Source organism: Pleurodeles waltl, chromosome 8, assembly GCF_031143425.1.
Source record: "Pleurodeles waltl isolate 20211129_DDA chromosome 8, aPleWal1.hap1.20221129, whole genome shotgun sequence".
In the NCBI taxonomy this organism is placed as follows: domain Eukaryota; kingdom Metazoa; phylum Chordata; class Amphibia; order Caudata; family Salamandridae; genus Pleurodeles; species Pleurodeles waltl.
In genome coordinates, this window is record NC_090447.1 from 1,169,598,753 (window position 1) to 1,169,616,456 (window position 17,704).

General features: G+C 45.9%; 1 protein-coding gene across 2 annotated transcripts in view; it reads right to left on the reverse strand.

Moving 5' to 3' along the window:
* COG3 (component of oligomeric golgi complex 3) overlaps window positions 1-17,704 on the reverse strand; it is a 291,820-nt gene that overhangs the window by 217,011 nt on the left and 57,105 nt on the right. For both annotated transcript variants that reach the window (XM_069205406.1, XM_069205405.1), the window contains exons 9-10: window positions 5,122-5,165; window positions 349-475 (exon numbers count right to left, since the gene is read on the reverse strand). In XM_069205406.1, the coding sequence (XP_069061507.1) occupies window positions 349-475; window positions 5,122-5,165 (171 nt within the window). The remainder of the gene's footprint in view (window positions 1-348; window positions 476-5,121; window positions 5,166-17,704) is intronic.

Here is a 17,704-nt window from a genome sequence, read left to right on the forward strand (position 1 = left end):
GAAAGTATTTATGCAATTAAGAATACAGGTGGAAGTAAAGGCAAAAATAAACGTGACGCCTGAGATAATGGTTAAAGAGTTTGGATTAAAGTTTGAGTCAGAATTAGGTTACAGCGTACGTTGTTATAGGCCTAGGGTCATACTTTTCCACTGTTTACCAATGCATCTTTGTATTTCACATTGAAATGTGTGTTAACCATGACGGTCTTGGTCTACAACTTTATTTATGGTGGTATATTTCCTGTTTAAAAAATATCACAAATACAAACAAATTCCACTAAATCAAGTTTGGGTATGCAAGAGAACAAATCTTTAACAAAATAGTATATCTGAATTGGCCCATCTTACCAGAGCACAATGATCTCTGTTGTTCTGTGAGGTCATGTCCGCAATTGTAGAAGTGATGCTTGGGCTCAACAAGAGCTCTCTCTGATCTAGGTAACAATTGTGTATTTCACTTAGCAGTTGTTGGTACCTGAAAAAACAACATCAGGTAATAAACCTGCTATATAAAACAGTTAATGCCACATTAATTTACAGAGGATTTCTAATGGCCATGATGTTTTGCGTTGAGTGCACGTCAAAGTGGACATGGGAGGAGGTCTTGTGCCTTGATCTGTAGAGGAAGAAGACTAGGTGTAAGCAATCTGCAAAATAAGCAGAATGCTTGCACAAAAGGTGGACCTTTAACACATTATAAAAAGTCAATTTTTTAAGATGAAGGAGTAAAGATATCCATACCAGTTGATGTTAACCACTGGAGGAACCCCAGGTATATTCTGTGGCTGAGTTTTGAAGATGACACATGGAAGTGAGAAGATGGGGGGGAAGAGATATGTACAAATCTGAGCCTAGACAGAGTATTGACTAAAGTGAATTTGTAACTGGATGGGCAGTGGTGGAAATGGAGAACTTGACCAACACTGTAGTCACTGCAGAGTCCAGAGAAAAACTGTACCAGAATTATCAACCATTTGAAGTCTGTGTTTTATTCAATCTCTCGTCAAATGAGCCGAAGGACATTACAGTAATCTTGATGAGAGATGTTGTAAGCAACGAGCACAGACTTGTGGGAAAAGTGAGTAGGCCCTTTAGAACCATGAAACATAACTGGGTGTTTTTAATGGTAACACTTCAAGTGACTATTGCAGAGGAAGGAATTATGGTTTCTTAGGTAGGTGTTGAAGAATGTGCTCCTAGGAAGATGCTGGCAAGAGCTTAGGCAGTAACAAAATCAATTGGCAGAATGCACTCTTTGAGATCGATCAAATAAAATGGAAGCGTGCCACAAGAGTCCCCATAACAAACAGGCAATGTGGGTTCTTTCCACATCAGACAAAGGACAGCAAAATACCCTAAATATTTGTTTTAAATAAATAAATACAATTAAAAAGAAAATCAGACACTACGACAATACTGCAGTTCATGAGTGTTCTTATAATGGGCACATTTATCGTTGTGGGCAGCACCTACACTTTTTATACAGAGTAATCTTTGTTCCTGTTGATGTCAGGTGAGAGTGCTGGGGCCTGCTTGCGGATCACCTCCAACTCATTGTCATGCAAAAGTGCAAGCCTGGTAGCCTAAAAGTGTCTGAAAGTGGTCAGAGCAGCTTTCCACAAATATCAGTGACTTCAAAGAGCAGTCCTTACCAAAAACCAACAGTATGGGAGTACTGTCATGGAATAGCCTAAGGTAGAAGATGGCATTGTGTACCACAGTTTTAGATAGAAGGGTAGGGATCAGTGATACTCTGGATTTTTTAGAAGGATGCAACTGAGGCTTCAGTAGTTAAACACAGAGGGATAGAGTTGAGGTGCCCTGCAAATATTAAATGCTGCTTCCACCTGCAGCTTTGGGTCAGTGTGACACTGATGACTAAACATGTTTCTGCTACCTGAGAAGACATTGTTGTGCACCCATACTTCACAACACCTGAAAACACTGGGCCTGCAAGTCACCAAGCATATCCAGCACCACTGTGTGATGTTGGAGCAATCTGTTTGGGCTGCTGAGGATTGATGACTGTGCTCTTTTAGCAAATCTTGTCAACTTTAAGGCCTATATTGATGGCACCCAAACTAATCAACAGACTTGGCTACAGTTCTGGAAGGCTTAATTAAAGTTCTGTGCAATCCTTGCCAAAGAGGTCGTCTGAATGAAAGTCAATTCTATTGAGCTATATCCAGATAAAACTGAGGCATTTATAGTTGGAGGTCTCCTTACATCGGGTCCTCCGCCTGGTGGCCCTCTGAGGTTAGTCCTCTACCCACTCGTTTCACCTGTGTCAAATATCTCAGCTTTATCTGTGACCTTTTGCTTCCTTTACTCTTTAAATCAACCGTGTCTCATGCTTTCTTCAACATTGTCTTGAACATAATTCCCAAACTTTGTTAAACTATATTACCTTAGAATATGTAAATTCTTTACCTACTACACAACCTACAATTTTGCATTAACATTATGCAAAATATCACAGTATGCCTGATTCTTGGCATTCCTACCATTATACAATCTTTCATCTCTCGCAAATCTCAACTGGCTTTTTATAAGCTTTTATAAAGGTGCTTTGTAGAAGACAGGTCCTGTTTATCATCAACAGTTTGAGGACACTGCTAGAGCTAGGGTACCGCACAGTTTGATCTAACATCTCCGGAACATCAAACATGCATGAAAGGACTGACTGCATGTAGCATTAACTCAAATGTGCGTAATCTGCTAACTCTGTTTTTTCTGCCTTGTGGAGGAGAAGGCCCTGGCTGTCACTAGATTTAAAAAACAACTTCCCTTTTTTTGTGATGCTGAACTGCTGAAAGGTTGAATGCAAGCTGAGCTCCTACCATCTGTACAATAATTAGCATATTTGAGCATTTGTCCTCAAGAGACTTCTGGAACATTTTAGGTATCCAAATTTGTGAAGTCTTTCTACATCTATATATGAAACGCTCAGACAAGAAGCAGCGCAGCTGACTCTGTGGCTCATAGTACTCTGCAACGGAAAGACATGTCACTCTTGCGATTAAAGCAATTTTTATCTTAAGTGTAGTAACCTCCAAATGAGGCAGTAGCAAACGTGGACACGGTTTGCAAAAAACAATTTGTTTCAGCAAAGAATGGAAGAAGCAGACAGAATACTGTTTTCATAATCGGAGTGCCAAAGAAAATGGAGGCTGAACTTTAGAATTGTTCATGGTGAAATTCATTCAGAAAACTCTTTCTAATGTTTAGCTCTTTGTGAAAAAGGTACGCAGATCCCTTGGTCTATGACCTGTGGCAAGAGCTAGTATATAACTGATATTTGCTAGATTACTCAAATACTTGTAATGGGATAATTTACTAAAGGTTCCCTGTAAAGCAGGAAATGTGTAGTATGAGAACGTAATAATTTTTATTCTGCTTTACAAATTGCTGTGCGGACGGCTAACAAACAATGTATTACTATCAATGCTGCATGAGTGAGAAGCATATCAGATTGCAGTACTCCACCTTGATAGGGGAAAAAAAGTATTTCTTGATGACAGCTTATGTTTTCACTACCCTAAATCTTCCAGTGCCTTAGTGTGGTACACACTGCTCAATTTAATGCCGTCTGCATTTCTGACACAATTTCCGAAGACCTGAAAACACAGGGTCATCTGGGATATTGTGTGTTTTGTACCTATAAAGAAATGCACCACAACCCCCTGACATGTCTTAAATGTACCACTGAGACTGTCATATTTTGTACAAACAAGATATCCCTTACTGAGTCTCTGAACTTCAACCAAGTGTATTTAGTACTTTCTTGCTACTGACACCATCAAAAATGCAATTTCTGATCTATCTTGAATGTGAGGGGCTCCGAAAATTTCATTCAGTAAGGAGACATATTCCTATCTCCAAATTAGCAATTTTGTTTCCTTGCTGGATGGGAGGAAAGGGTAAATTTAAAGAAATGTAAGGAGCTGAATATTTTAAAGTGCCAATTGGTAGGGTGTGCACCATCATCCCTGATTTGACTATCTTGTGCGCCATTTACCCACACTCTGTGAGGTGTATGTCAAAATCTATCCGGCTGATAAATTTAGTTGCATAGGAACACATACTGGGACCAAAGACTTTTCCATTTATGAAACCTTGCACCTGAAAAGAAACCTGATTAACTATGCAACTCAGTGACAAGAACAAGCTTTAACATGGAAAGAAGGGGTTAAACTTCGTATTGACTACTCACTGTTGTGCCTGGCATTTTAATATCATTGCCACTGGATCCTCAGCATCACTAATCCAGTGTCTGGGTCTCAACAAACTTGTATTCAGATGCCTGTGTAACTCACATATCTAAACCATGCTCATGCCGTTCTCTCTCTAACAAGGTGGTCCACACCAGTGCTAATCTCATTGCTTCAAATCATTGTATTAGTACTGTAATACTGAAAATATTTAACTTAATTACACCTATACACTTTGCAAAAAGTGAAACAGCTTGTTACTGTTCTTACATACAGTAGATTTAGTGTTCAACAAGATGGTGCAATTGACAGCTCCACCAGCACTCTCAAGTGGGTAGCCACAGGCCATTTTGGAGATGAAGGCTGCCTTCTCCCTCAACTTCATAGAAGAACTCATTTATGTGACAAACAATGGGGAAAAACATTCTATATTCAATCAGTTCCTGCGCGGCCTACCATTATCCAGGCAATTAAATTAATCACACCATAGTTCACCTAACACAGTGTGCTGCCCATATGTAGTCTGCATGTATTAAAAACATTAATTTTACAATAAAAAGCTTTTAGACATTCTATGTTCATGTACAGCTTGCATCCAAATAAAAATATAAAAAATTGTGTTTGCAGAAGCAAAGTAGCCCCTCCTGTCACTCACTGATATTGAATAAATATAAATCATAGCGAAAAATAAGAGCAAGCAAAGAAACACCATTAAACTAATTATAATTCTATCTAATTCACAGGTATTCAAATGTGTAGTAAAGTTTATTTCAAATAAGGTGTGAAATCTTTACAAACCTAGCGCTGATTTTTTGTTTTAAACTTGCAATGATCACTACAGTGCTATACATCTGAAAATACAGATTTGTGTCAAAAATGTACGTTACAAAATATTTTTTACTGTACTTACTCTGGTATCTTCTCACATCTCTGTTCTATCTGCTCAATTAGTGTCTATTAAAACAAAATAAAAAAACAGGACAGAATGAAATAAAAGTTAAATATTTGAGCACCTGCACTCACTCACCCTACTGAACTAACAACGGTGCCTCCCAAACACCAGCTTCTGGAAACACCCTGCCATAGTCTGTCTAGATAGCAGACTCATAGACAGATTATGCTTTCTCTTTTATTTCTACTTTCTCTTTTTTTCCACTAACTGCTGTTTCTACTTTGGGTTTTGTAATGCATGATATGTTTTCCTTTGTTTCTTTTTATGGTAAATGATTTTAACCCCAGTAATCTTTTTCTGTCCATCTGGAGCAAAAGGAAGTTCTTTGCTAAAAGCATAAATAAAAATAATTAAAATTTGCCCTACTGGACAGAGTAAATTGAGTATGAAAACCACATTTCAATACCAATTGTGAAGTGATGATTTAAATGTGGCTTTTAAAGGAGAGCCGATCCATGAGTTCAAATTTCAAGAAATGGAGTCTCGTGACTGGTACAATAAACTCCCATTCTAAGGAGTCACTGCAATGGTGAAAAAAGATGACTTCGAAGAACACTTATGAGAGGCAGCATTAGTAGCCAAACTTACCTTAAATTACAAACACTGATATCCAGATTTTGTCAAATGTTTAAGACAGGGTATAGCAGCCTCTTTTTGCACATTCAATGGTCAGTTTGGTTTGCCAAGCAGCAAATGCAGAAACTTTTCAACTGAATGCACATGTGGAAGGATGCTTGCCTTGGTTTAAAATGTCCCATTACGAGTTCAACAATATTAGTTCTGGTGGTAGCACCTTGCCTGAATTACTGACATCCCGGGGGAAGTACTTTTCCTGCATGTACTTTAACAAAAAATATGGTCTGATTTCAGGCAGTGGTATGGTCAGTCAGGAGAATGAAAATGTCACTTACCCAGTGTACATCTGTTTGTGGCATCAGTCGCTGAAGATTCACATGTTGTGCATAGCCCGCCATCTGGTGTTGGGTCGGAGTGTTACAAGTTGTTTTTCTTCGAAGAAGTCTTTCGAGTCACGGGACCGAGGGACTCCTCCTCTTTGTCTCCATTGCGCATGGGCGTCGACTCCATCTTCGATTGTTTTCCCCGCAGAGGGTGAGGTAGGAGTTGTTTGTTAGTAATAGTGCCCATGCAATGGAGTGAATAAGTATGTACCTATCTAAGATTTAATATATTTACAAATGTACAAAGTTGAAGCTAACTTCCAAACGGCTACAGGCTCCCGGGGAGGTGGGAGGGCACATGTGAATCTTCGGCGACTGATGCCACGAACAGATGTACACTGGGTAAGTGACATTTTCAGTTCGATGGCATCTGTCGCTGTAGATACACATGTTGTGCATAGACTAGTAAGCAGTTATCTCCCCAAAAGCGGTGGCTCAGCCTGTAGGAGTGGAAGTAGTCTGAAATAAGGTTCTTAGTACGGCTTGACCTACTGTGGCTTGTTGTGCTGATAGCACGTCTACACAGTAGTGCTTGGTAAATGTGTGAGGCGTAGACCATGTGGCTGCCTTACATATTTCGTGCATTGGAATATTCCCTAGGAAGGCCATGGTAGCGCCTTTCTTTCTGGTTGAGTGTGCCCTTGGTGTAATGGGCAGTTGTCTTTTTGCTTTAAGGTAGCAAATTTGGATGCACTTAACTATCCATCTGGCTATACCCTGTTTCGATATTGGGTTTCCTGCCTGAGGTTTCTGAAATGCAATAAACAGTTGTTTCGTTTTTCTGATGTGTTTAGTCCTGTCGATGTAGTACATTAGTGCTCTTTTGACGTCTAATGTATGTAGTGCCCTTTCAGCTATGGAATCTGGCTGTGGGAAGAACACTGGTAGCTCTACCGTTTGATTTAGGTGGAACGGTGAAATAACCTTTGGCAAAAATTTAGGATTGGTCCTTAGGACTACTTTATTTTTGTGTAGTTGGATAAAAGGTTCTTGTATTGTAAACGCCTGAATTTCACTTACTCTTCTTAGAGATGTGATGGCGATGAGAAATGCAACTTTCCAGGTTAGGAATTGTATTTCGCAAGAGTGCATAGGTTCAAAGGGTGGACCCATGAGTCTTGTTAAGACGATGTTGAGGTTCCATGAAGGAACGGGTGGTGTCCTTGGTGGTATAATTCTTTTGAGGCCTTCCATAAACGCTTTAATGATCCTAAATAGTGAAGTTGAATGGGTAATCTGCAGGTATGCAGATATTGCTGCTAGGTGTATTTTAATGGAAGAGAAGGCCAGGTTTGATTTTTGTAAGTGTAGTAAGTAACCCACTACATCTTTTGGAGATGCGTGTAATGGTTGAATTTGATTCTGATGGCAGTAGCAAACAAACCTTTTCCATTTGCTTGCATAGCAGTGTCTAGTGGATGGTCTTCTGGCTTGCTTTATGACTTCCATACATTCTTGTGTGAGGTTTAAGTGTCCGAATTCTAGGATTTCAGGAGCCAGATTGCTAGATTTAGCGATGCTGGGTTTGGATGCCTGATCTGTTGTTTGTGTTGTGTTAACAGATCTGGCCTGTTGGGCAACTTGACGTGGGGTACTACTGATAGGTCTAGCAGTGTTGTGTACCATGGTTGCCTTGCCCACGTTGGTGCTATCAGTATGAGTTTGAGTCTGTTTTGACTCAATTTGTTTACTAGATATGGAAGGAGAGGGAGAGGGGGAAAAGCGTACGCAAATATCCCTGACCAGTTCATCCATAGGGCATTGCCTTGAGACTGCCTGTGTGGGTATCTGGATGCGAAGTTTTGGCATTTTGCGTTCTCCTTTGTTGCAAATAAGTCTATTTGAGGTGTTCCCCAACGTTTGAAGTAAGTGTTTAGAATTTTGGGGTAAATTTCCCACTCGTGGACCTGTTGGTGATCTCGAGAGAGATTGTCTGGAAGTTGATTCTGGATCCCTGGAATAAACTGTGCTATTAGGCGAATGTGGTTGTGAATTGCCCATTGCCATATTTTTTGTGCCAGCAGGCACAGCTGTGTCGAGTGTGTCCCCCCCTGTTTGTTTAGATAATACATTGTTGTCATGTTGTCCGTTTTGACAAGAATGTATTTGTGAGTTATGATTGGTTGAAATGCTTTTAATGCTTGGAAAACTGCTAGTAGTTCGAGGTGATTTATATGCAGCTTTCTTTGATGTACGTCCCATTGTCCTTGTATGCTGTGGTGATTGAGGTGTGCTCCCCACCCTGTCATGGAAGCATCTGTTGTTATCACGTATTGTGGCACTGGGTCTTGGAAAGGCCACCCTTTGTTTAAATTTATGTTGTTCCACCATAGAAGCGAGAGGTATGTTAGGCGGTCTATCAACACCAGATCTAGAAGCTGACCCTGTGCTTGAGACCATTGTGATGCTAGGCACTGTTGTAAGGGCCGCATGTGCAACCTTGCGTGTGGGACAATGGCTATGCATGAGGACATCATGCCTAGTAGTTGTAATATCATCTTTGCCTGTATTTTTTGTGTTGGATACATGCGTTGTATGATCTTTTGGAAATGTTGAACCCTTTGTGGACTTGGAGTGGCTATTCCCTTTGTTGTATCTATTGTGGCTCCTAGGTATTGTTGTACCTTGCACGGCAGAATGTGTGATTTTGCATAGTTGACGGTGAAACCGAGTTTGTAGAGGGTTTGTATGACCTGATCTGTGTGGTGTGAGCACCTTGTCAGTGAGTCGGTCTTGATTAGCCAGTCGTCTAGATACGGGAATACGTGTATTTGCTGCCTTCTGATGTGTGCAGCCACTACTGCTAGGCACTTTGTGAAGACTCTTGGTGCAGTTGTTAAACCGAAGGGCAATACTTTGAATTGGTAATGTATTCCTTTGAATACGAACCTTAGGTATTTCCTGTGCGACGGATGTATTGGTATGTGGAAATACGCGTCTTTGAGATCTAAGGTTGTCATGTAATCTTGTTGCTTTAGCAATGGTAACACTTCCTGTAGCGTGACCATGTGAAAGTGTTCTGATTTGATGTATGTGTTTAGTGTTCTGAGGTCTAGGATTGGTCTCAGTGTTTTGTCCTTCTTTGGTATTAGAAAGTACAGTGAGTAAACCCCTGTATTTGTTTGTGTATCTGGTACCAGTTCTATTGCGTTCTTTTGCAGTAATGCTTGAACTTCTATTTCTAGGAGGTCCGAATGTTGTTTTGATATATTTTGTGCCTTTGGTGGTATGTTTGGAGGGATTTGTAGAAATTCTATGCAATAACCATGTTGGATAATTGCTAAGACCCAAGTGTCTGTTGTTATGTTTTCCCACTCTTGGTAATACGGACTTATTCTTCCCCCCACTGGTGTTGTGTGGAGGGGATGAGTGACGTGTGAGTCACTGTTTGTTTGTAGGTGTTTTGGGGCCTTGAAATTTTCCCCTGCTTCTAGGGAATTGTCCCCCTCTGTATTGGCCCCGAAAACCTCCCCTTTGGTACTGTCCCTGGTAGGTGGACGGTGTTGACTGTGAGGTACTGGGTTGTGTGGATTGACCCCGAAACCCCCCTCTAAAGGTTGTCTTGCGGAAGGTGTTGAAAGTGCCTCTGCTCTGCGGGGAGTAGAGTGCGCCCATGACTTTTGCAGTGTCAGTGTCCTTTTTTAGCTTCTCAATTGCCGTGTCCACTTCAGGTCCGAACAATTGTTGCTCATTGAATGGCATATTGAGCACCGCCTGCTGTATCTCTGGTTTAAAACCAGATGTTCGTAGCCACGCGTGCCTTCGGATGGTTACTGCCGTGTTAACCGTTCTTGCTGCTGTGTCCGCTGCGTCCATAGAGGAGCGTATCTGGTTATTGGAGATGTTTTGGCCCTCCTCAACCACTTGTTTCGCCCTCTTTTGTAGTTCTGTGGGTAGATGCTCAATGAGGTGTTGCATCTCATCCCAGTGGGCTCTGTCATATCGCGCTAGGAGCGCTTGAGAGTTTGCGATGCGCCACTGGTTTGCAGCCTGTACTGCGACCCTTTTACCGGCTGCATCGAACTTTCGGCTCTCCTTATCTGGGGGAGGTGCATCGCCCGATGTGTGGGAGTTTGCTCTCTTGCGAGCCGCCCCTACCACAACCAAATCTGGTGGCAGTTGTGAGGTGATGAAAGCTGGGTCTGAGGGAGGTGCTTTATATTTTTTTTCCACCCTCGGTGTTATTGCCCTACTTTTGACAGGCTCTTTGAATATGTCCTTTGCGTGCCTTAGCATTCCTGGGAGCATAGGCAGGCTTTGGTAGGTGCTATGTGTGGAAGAGAGGGTGTTGAAGAGGAAGTCATCTTCGACAGGCTCCGAGTGTAGACACGTTGTGGAACTCTGCTGCTCTAGCCACCACTTGTGAATATGCTGTGCTGTCTTCTGGTGGTGAGGGCTTTGTAGGATACGCCTCAGGACTGTTGTCCGACACTGGGGCGTCGTATAAGTCCCAAGCATCTTGGTCCTGGTCACCTTGGCTTAAGGTGGTGTGAGCCGGTGAATGTGACGGAGTCTGTGCTGGTGAAATGGTAGCCACAGGTGGAGGAGAGGGTGGCGGAGTTACCTTCTTCACCAGTTTTGTTTGTGGTGTTTGTTCTTGTTGGAACTCCAGTCTCCTCTTCCTCCTAATAGGGGGAAGGGTGCTTATTTTCCCTGTTCCACTCTGTATAAAAATCCTTTTTTGAGTGTGGTCCACCTCGATGGATTGTAATTCCTCTTCGAATCTATGCTTTCGCATCTGAGAGGACAGTGATTGTTCCTCTGAATAGGAACCAGTAGTTGGCTCGGTTGCGGGTCGCTTTGGCACCGAAACCATGTCCACGCTCTTTTTCGGCTACGAGGCGACTTTCCTCTTTTTCGGAGCCGGCCCCTCTCGGCGTCGATCCTCCTCGGTGCCGCTGTCTCTGCGTCGAGCAGCTTCGGCTCCGCTATCTCGGCGTTGATCTTTGCCGGCAGCACTATCTCGGTCCCGGGATGGCTGGGTGCCTGTGTCTCGACCCGAGTCGGACGATCTCTGCACTATTTTGGCCTTCTTCGGTGCCGATGGTCGGTCACCGAGTTTATGGGTTGAGCCATGGCCTGACGGCAGTGGCGTCCCCTGGGCCTTGTTAGTTTTCTTATGTGCTATCTTCGACGTCTTACTCACTGTTTCATGGTCGTCGAATTCGTCCGAGTCCGATTCATGGATCGAGAAGGCTTCTACTTCTTCTTGTTCCTCGAAACCTTGGTGTCCTGTCGGCGTGGACGCCATTTGCAGTCTTCTGGCTCGGCGGTCACGGAGCGTTTTTCGGGACCGGAACGCACGACAGGCCTCACAAGTTTCTTCCCTGTGCTCAGGCGACAGGCACAGGTTACAGACCGAATGTTGGTCTGTATATGGGTATTTGTTGTGGCATTTAGGACAGAAACGGAACGGGGTCCGTTCCATCAGCGTCGATGTCACACGCGGTCAGGCCGACCAGGCCCCGACGGGGGATCGAAAACTACCCCGAAGGGCAACAGAGATGTTATTGTATCGATGCGATGTCGATGCTATCTAACCCGATCCCGAACGCAACAATAGCAACGTAATGTTCCGATTTTGAGCTAACTTTCCGTTCCGAAACCCGGAGCGAAAGGAACACGTCCAAACCCGATGGCGGAAAGAAAACAATCGAAGATGGAGTCGACGCCCATGCGCAATGGAGACAAAGAGGAGGAGTCCCTCGGTCCCGTGACTCGAAAGACTTCTTCGAAGAAAAACAACTTGTAACACTCCGACCCAACACCAGATGGCGGGCTATGCACAACATGTGTATCTACAGCGACAGATGCCATCGAACATACTGTTTCAGATTCATGATTACCCTGAGGAGAAGATGGAATTGTTGAACTTATTCTTACTTGTATAGCAAAACGTAGCTGTACCTAGAGCAGAACTTGAGTGTCTAGAACCAAAGACAAAGCATTTTTGTTTGTTGGAAAACAAGATAAGATCTGAATGAGGTCTCAGAATACTTTGCCAGTTAGATCCCACTATTTTTCTCCTGGTCAAGCATGCCGGGCTCATCGACCCTGGTTAGCCAGCTGTCTGATGAGAACGGGAGACAGGGGGATTTTATGATGTGGAGACACCAAGCCAGCAGATAGTGCCATGTCTTCTGTCCCTCCCTTCAAAAATGTATGCAGCACATATCTCTTTGTTCAGATAATATATTGTTCTGCTACTATGGATTTTGAACATAATGGAGCTCAACTTTATATATATATATATTTTTTTTTACATGTTTGTGATCAAAACAATAATCAAGGCATAACAGTGGATGTCTGTGTAGTATCGGACCATATGACTTACAGTACAAACCAAAGCAGCATCAAGTTATCAATGTACCTGCACAACAATTAGCATTGAAAACCATCGCAACCACAATATTATTATACTAAAGAGAGAACAAGCAGCAGCAAGTGGGGGCAATAATACACTACGCAGCCTAAGAGCACCTCCCAGTCATTCACAAACCCCCCACTACTAGGAGGGCTAAAGCACAGGCGGATGACAGATGTACTGGAGGGTACATATCCACCCCAAGGGGAAACAGGGTAACAGGGGTGGGGGAGGAAGGGACCACTCTGCACCACAACACACTCCACTCCTCAACACCGGACAGTTGCTGTAACCACAGAATATCAAACCTACACGCCAACCAAACCAACCTCCCTGGGGGGTTGCCAGTCAACCCCTCTGCGATGGGCCTGAATTCTGACAAGCCGTCCATGTGTTACCTGGCGGCAACTCCTCCTCAACGAGGCAATCCAACATGGCTGCCCATTGCACCAGATCTGGCCCAGCATGCTCGTTGGTGTGTACCCCCCTAAGTGTCCTCTCCTCAGCCACACACCATTCAAGAAAATCTAGCAGCCACTTCTGCACCATCACCCAAGCAATTGCCACCTGGTGGATGATAAAGGGGAGGGAAGTCGAGGCACCCGACCCCTGCATAAGGCAACGGGGCAAAACAGCTCTGGCTCCCTATGTGCCCAACAGGTTCTTCTCAACGTTCGGTCCATTGTCCACAACTGCAGCGCATATTGGAGAAAACTTGTAAAACAATACAGGTGGAGATTCGTTAATCCCCATTTCCCCCAACTTGGTAACCAGCTTGAGGACATCCAGTTTAATCCGGCTCCTCTTACTAGCCCACACAAACGCCTCCAGGAGGCTGTTTATTTAGCAAACACTGACTTGAGGGCCACATACATGGCATTCCGCAAGACATACTGACACCTGGGCAGCAGAACCATTCTGCAGAGTGCAACTCTGGCCATAACAGACAGGGGAAGCAGTGCCCAGAACTTACTCGATTCCTCTAGACCAAGCAGAACTCTGTCTATATTGAGATTGTTGCAGACTACCAAAGTGTTGGCCACATGGATACCCGAATAATGGAAATTATCCCTGACCCAGTTGAGCTCTGCCTTCACCAGGTAGTCCTGTGCTGGGCGGGCCAGTGTCGCCAGAGGAAACTGCACAGTCTTCCGTTTAGTCACCTGCCGTCCAGAGGAAGCACAGAATTCCATCATAATCTGCAGGAGTGCCACAAACAACCCCTCTGGGTACGCGAGATAGGAGTGTGTCTTACGCATAAAGTGAGACAACATGTGTCACTCTGCCCGCCCCTATACCCCACCTGGTAATTTCCCTGCAAAGGAGCGGCGTGAGGGGACACCCCTGCCTCATTCCGACACCGACAGGGATAAACTCCAATGCCTCTCAGCCAGACCGCACTCGGGCCACTGGTTACACAGAGAGCAGCTGCACCCAGGAGATGAACATTGGCCCCAATCCAATCCTCTGGAAAACCTCACAGAGATACTCCCAAATCAAGAGCATCAAACGCCTTTGCTATGTCCAAGGCAATCAGTGCTGCCTCTAGATCTCCATCCTCAACGGAGTGCATCACATGCAACAACCTCTGCAGGTTCATGTGTGTCCCCCTGCCAGACATAAGACCACATTGTTCCAAAAGAACTGACTCAATTGCTCTATTTAGGGTAGGGAGTCTTTTCAGTCACCACATGCATTAGTCTTACAGGAACAGTAGCCCTGACCTCTTGGAATGCAAACACCATATTGGGCTTAGTACTCTACTGCGGGATGACGATCCCAGGAACCATCAAGCACACAATTAAAGTCTCCCCCCACAGCAAGGGAATCCCTGTGCATTGGATGAGCTCATGTTCCAATACTACGTAAAGGTTTCTGTGGTCCTCATTGGGAGTATATACAATCAGAAAACACACCTCTTGCCCATTCAGTTTGCCACACAGCAATCAATATCGACCTACCACATTTGCCTTATAACAGCTGACCTTAAAAAGGATATGCGAGGCTACCCATATAGAGACCCACCACCCACCCCCCTGGGAATATTTGGAGAAAGTAACTGAGTACAACTGCCGCCTCCAGTTCCCGTGAACATTCTGGACCTCAGCTTTCCATTAAAATGTGTCTCCTGAAGCAGTGATATGTACACCCTTTTGACGGAGGTATGATTGGACCTTCTACCTCTTGACATTCCACAATACCACCTTGAGTCGGTTGGCCATAGCTAGACCTGGACCTCCACACAACCATTACCCTTTACACTTCCACCAAGACGCATGTGGGCCACCTCCAGCTCTCCCCACTGTCAGGGAGTGCGAGGCCTACATCCACAAAGTGCAGGTCATGCAGCGAGGGACGCACACTCAAGGCTAACATTGTCCCCCGGACCAGTCACCAGATCAGATTCCATTCACCCACCTCGTCTCCCCAGTCCAGTCTCCTCCACCACATTCCTAGCGCTGTCTTCAGAATTCGAGACCATTACCACCCTCACCAGCACTCTCACAGCCTCTCTCTCAGACTTCTGCTGTTCTAGATCCAAAGTGCCATCTCGGCGAACCACCACTCCTGAAGATGATCTAGGGGCACTGCTGCCTCAACCTTGTCTCCTTCGAGCAGGCCGATAGCAGCCAGAGCTCCAAGTCTGCTGACCCAGGCCACGAGAGGCCATCGCCAGGATCTAGCCCTCACCACACATCTCCAGCCAGTCCCAGACCGCTTCCAGGGTAGTAAAGAAATGCGCCTTGTCCTCGTGTAATGCCTTCAGGTTTGCAGGGTAGAGAAGCATAGAACGTAGACCCTGGCCCTCAGCTTTTGCTTGACCCCACTGAATGTTCGCCGCAACTGCTGCACCTGCCTCATGTAGTCTACGAAAATGCAGGTCACAAGGTTCTCGAACTTGGGGTCTCCAGTCTGTCGGACCGCCTGCAGGATAGCATCCCGGTCTCTGTAATTGAGCACTTTACCTATCATGGTGAAGGGGGTGTCCCTACAGGAGGTTTCAGCATCTGGGCACAGTGAGCACTCTCCACCACAGGGAATGGGGATAGCTGGGCTGAGGGGATAGCTGGGCTGAGAGGATCACTGTCTGTATCCAACGTTCAAAGAAGAGTTCAGGGACCTGAACGTCCGTCTCCTCTGAGAACACCACAAAGCGCAGATTGCAGTGCCAGACTCACCCCTTTATGTCCTTGGCCCTAGCTTCCAGGATGTCCGTTTTGGCCAACACGGAGGTCAGTTTAGCATGCAGGGCGGCCACCGCCTCGTGAAGTTGGGAGACATCCTATTCTGTCGCCAGCGAGTGCTCCGCTAGTTTGCGGAGATCCACCTTCAGTAACCCAACATCCTGGGAGACCACCAGAATTTTTGCCTGCACCGGCACTGGAATCCTCTATTGAGGCAAGTATGTGGGCTTTGGAGGGGGCCGAGGGCCCCTGCTGATCATCAGCAGCATTCTGTGGCTGGGATTAGCAGCCCAGCCCGTCCCCGGGGCTCTAAATTGACCCATTTTGGTTTGCTGGGCTCCCCTCCATGGTCTATCTTTTCCCATATCTAGGGCCGATGTGACAAGGACCCCAGACGAACTCCAACTCCGAGCTGGGAGCCCCCAAGATCAGTCAACTGCGCACCAAGACGAGGGGGTGCATGGCACAGGGCCGTCTCGGACAGCCAGCAATGGTATCCCCAAAGCCTCCAACAATATCTGACCCGGTGATGTCCAGTAGGAATGGCCAACGAGCTACAAGGAAGGAGAGCCACAACCGCAGCCCTCCAGGGAGAGCTTCAGTAGCGGGAACAGGGCATCCACCACACAGTCCAGCCAAGTAGGTTGTCTTTCTGGAGGACAAGATCATACTCTGAGCAGCCGTGCCCCACCATGGGTCCCTCGGGGCCCCCATGCCACCAGGCAGGAGTAAAAGAGGAGCCCTTGTGGGGGGCCCTCAGAACTGCTCAGGTGCACATCACACTGCAGGACCTTGCAGCACTAGTCTGGGGGGGAGGTGGAAGGCATCTTAGTCCAGCAACACTTCCACAATGTCCCACTGACAAAAAGGACCTTAACATTCAGAGGTGTGCTGCCAGAAAGTCAATAGGGAAGTTCGGACCACTGGCAGAAAGACAGAAATCAAATTGTGGCGGGGTCCCCAAGATCCAACAGTCCCCCCGTGCCATCCCCTCCAGGGCCCCGCAGCAAGCGCAAGGGACAGCAGATCACTAGGGCTCACAAACCCAGTTCGCCTCTAGGATCCAACGTAAAACCAGTCCTCTGATCTCCCAAACACAGATGGGGATACTGGCAAGTCCCCCGCCAGGCAACTGCACCCCGAAGTCACACATATGCTATTGTGGCAGTAGGGGATCTGCAGGTAGGGATCAAACAAGTGCTGCCTCCCAAGCACTTCCACCATACTAATGAAGTGCTCCTCGGACCGGGGAAGGCCACAGTCAATCAGGCGTACTCCAGCCGGGCATCCAGGGGCACAGTAACAGAAAAGAACATGAGGTGAGCTTTCCACATCTGCCATGTGACGCCCAGAATTAATTAGGCCTCCAACAGAGGTAGACAGCGTCGTACCGGGGCTCAGCACCGACCCTGGACTTGAAGGATCCCTGAGCGCGTTGCACTGCATCGCCACAGCCACAGTCTGCACTCAGGACTCTGCGGGCAGTAACATCACCTCTTCGGCACTCACACGGGCTAGTTCCGCCACAATCTCCACACTCCAGTGCTGCCTCCAATTAACCGTCCAGGGCCCCCCAAGCTGATCATCCGGCCACCGGGGCCCACACCAGTGCAGAACAGCACAGACGAGAGGGCCACAGTAGGCAGCAACGTTGCGGAGCTGGCAGCGTCCCTGCAACCAGGAGTAGCCTAGGCCTGCGTCACAGACTCGCTGCAGTCGGGCTCTGTCAGACACCCCCCGGGACAGCATCAGCAGTGCCAACACATCCAAAAGCACTGCAGGCCCCACACTCTACTGCCACCTTATGCAGGCCTCTGTGGTGCATCAGCAACACCCCTCAGCAGCCTAGCCCTGCAGGAATAGCTAAGCAAGTCAGTGCAGGCTGAAGAGGGACAATTTGGCGGGCAGATGCTGCCAATAAGCAAGGATGCCGATCAGGCCCAGCATGGATCTCATTCATTTTCTTCTAAATGGTTTTGTATGGGCATTTTGCTTTTTGAATCACATGTACTTCATTGGGGTTGATTTGAATT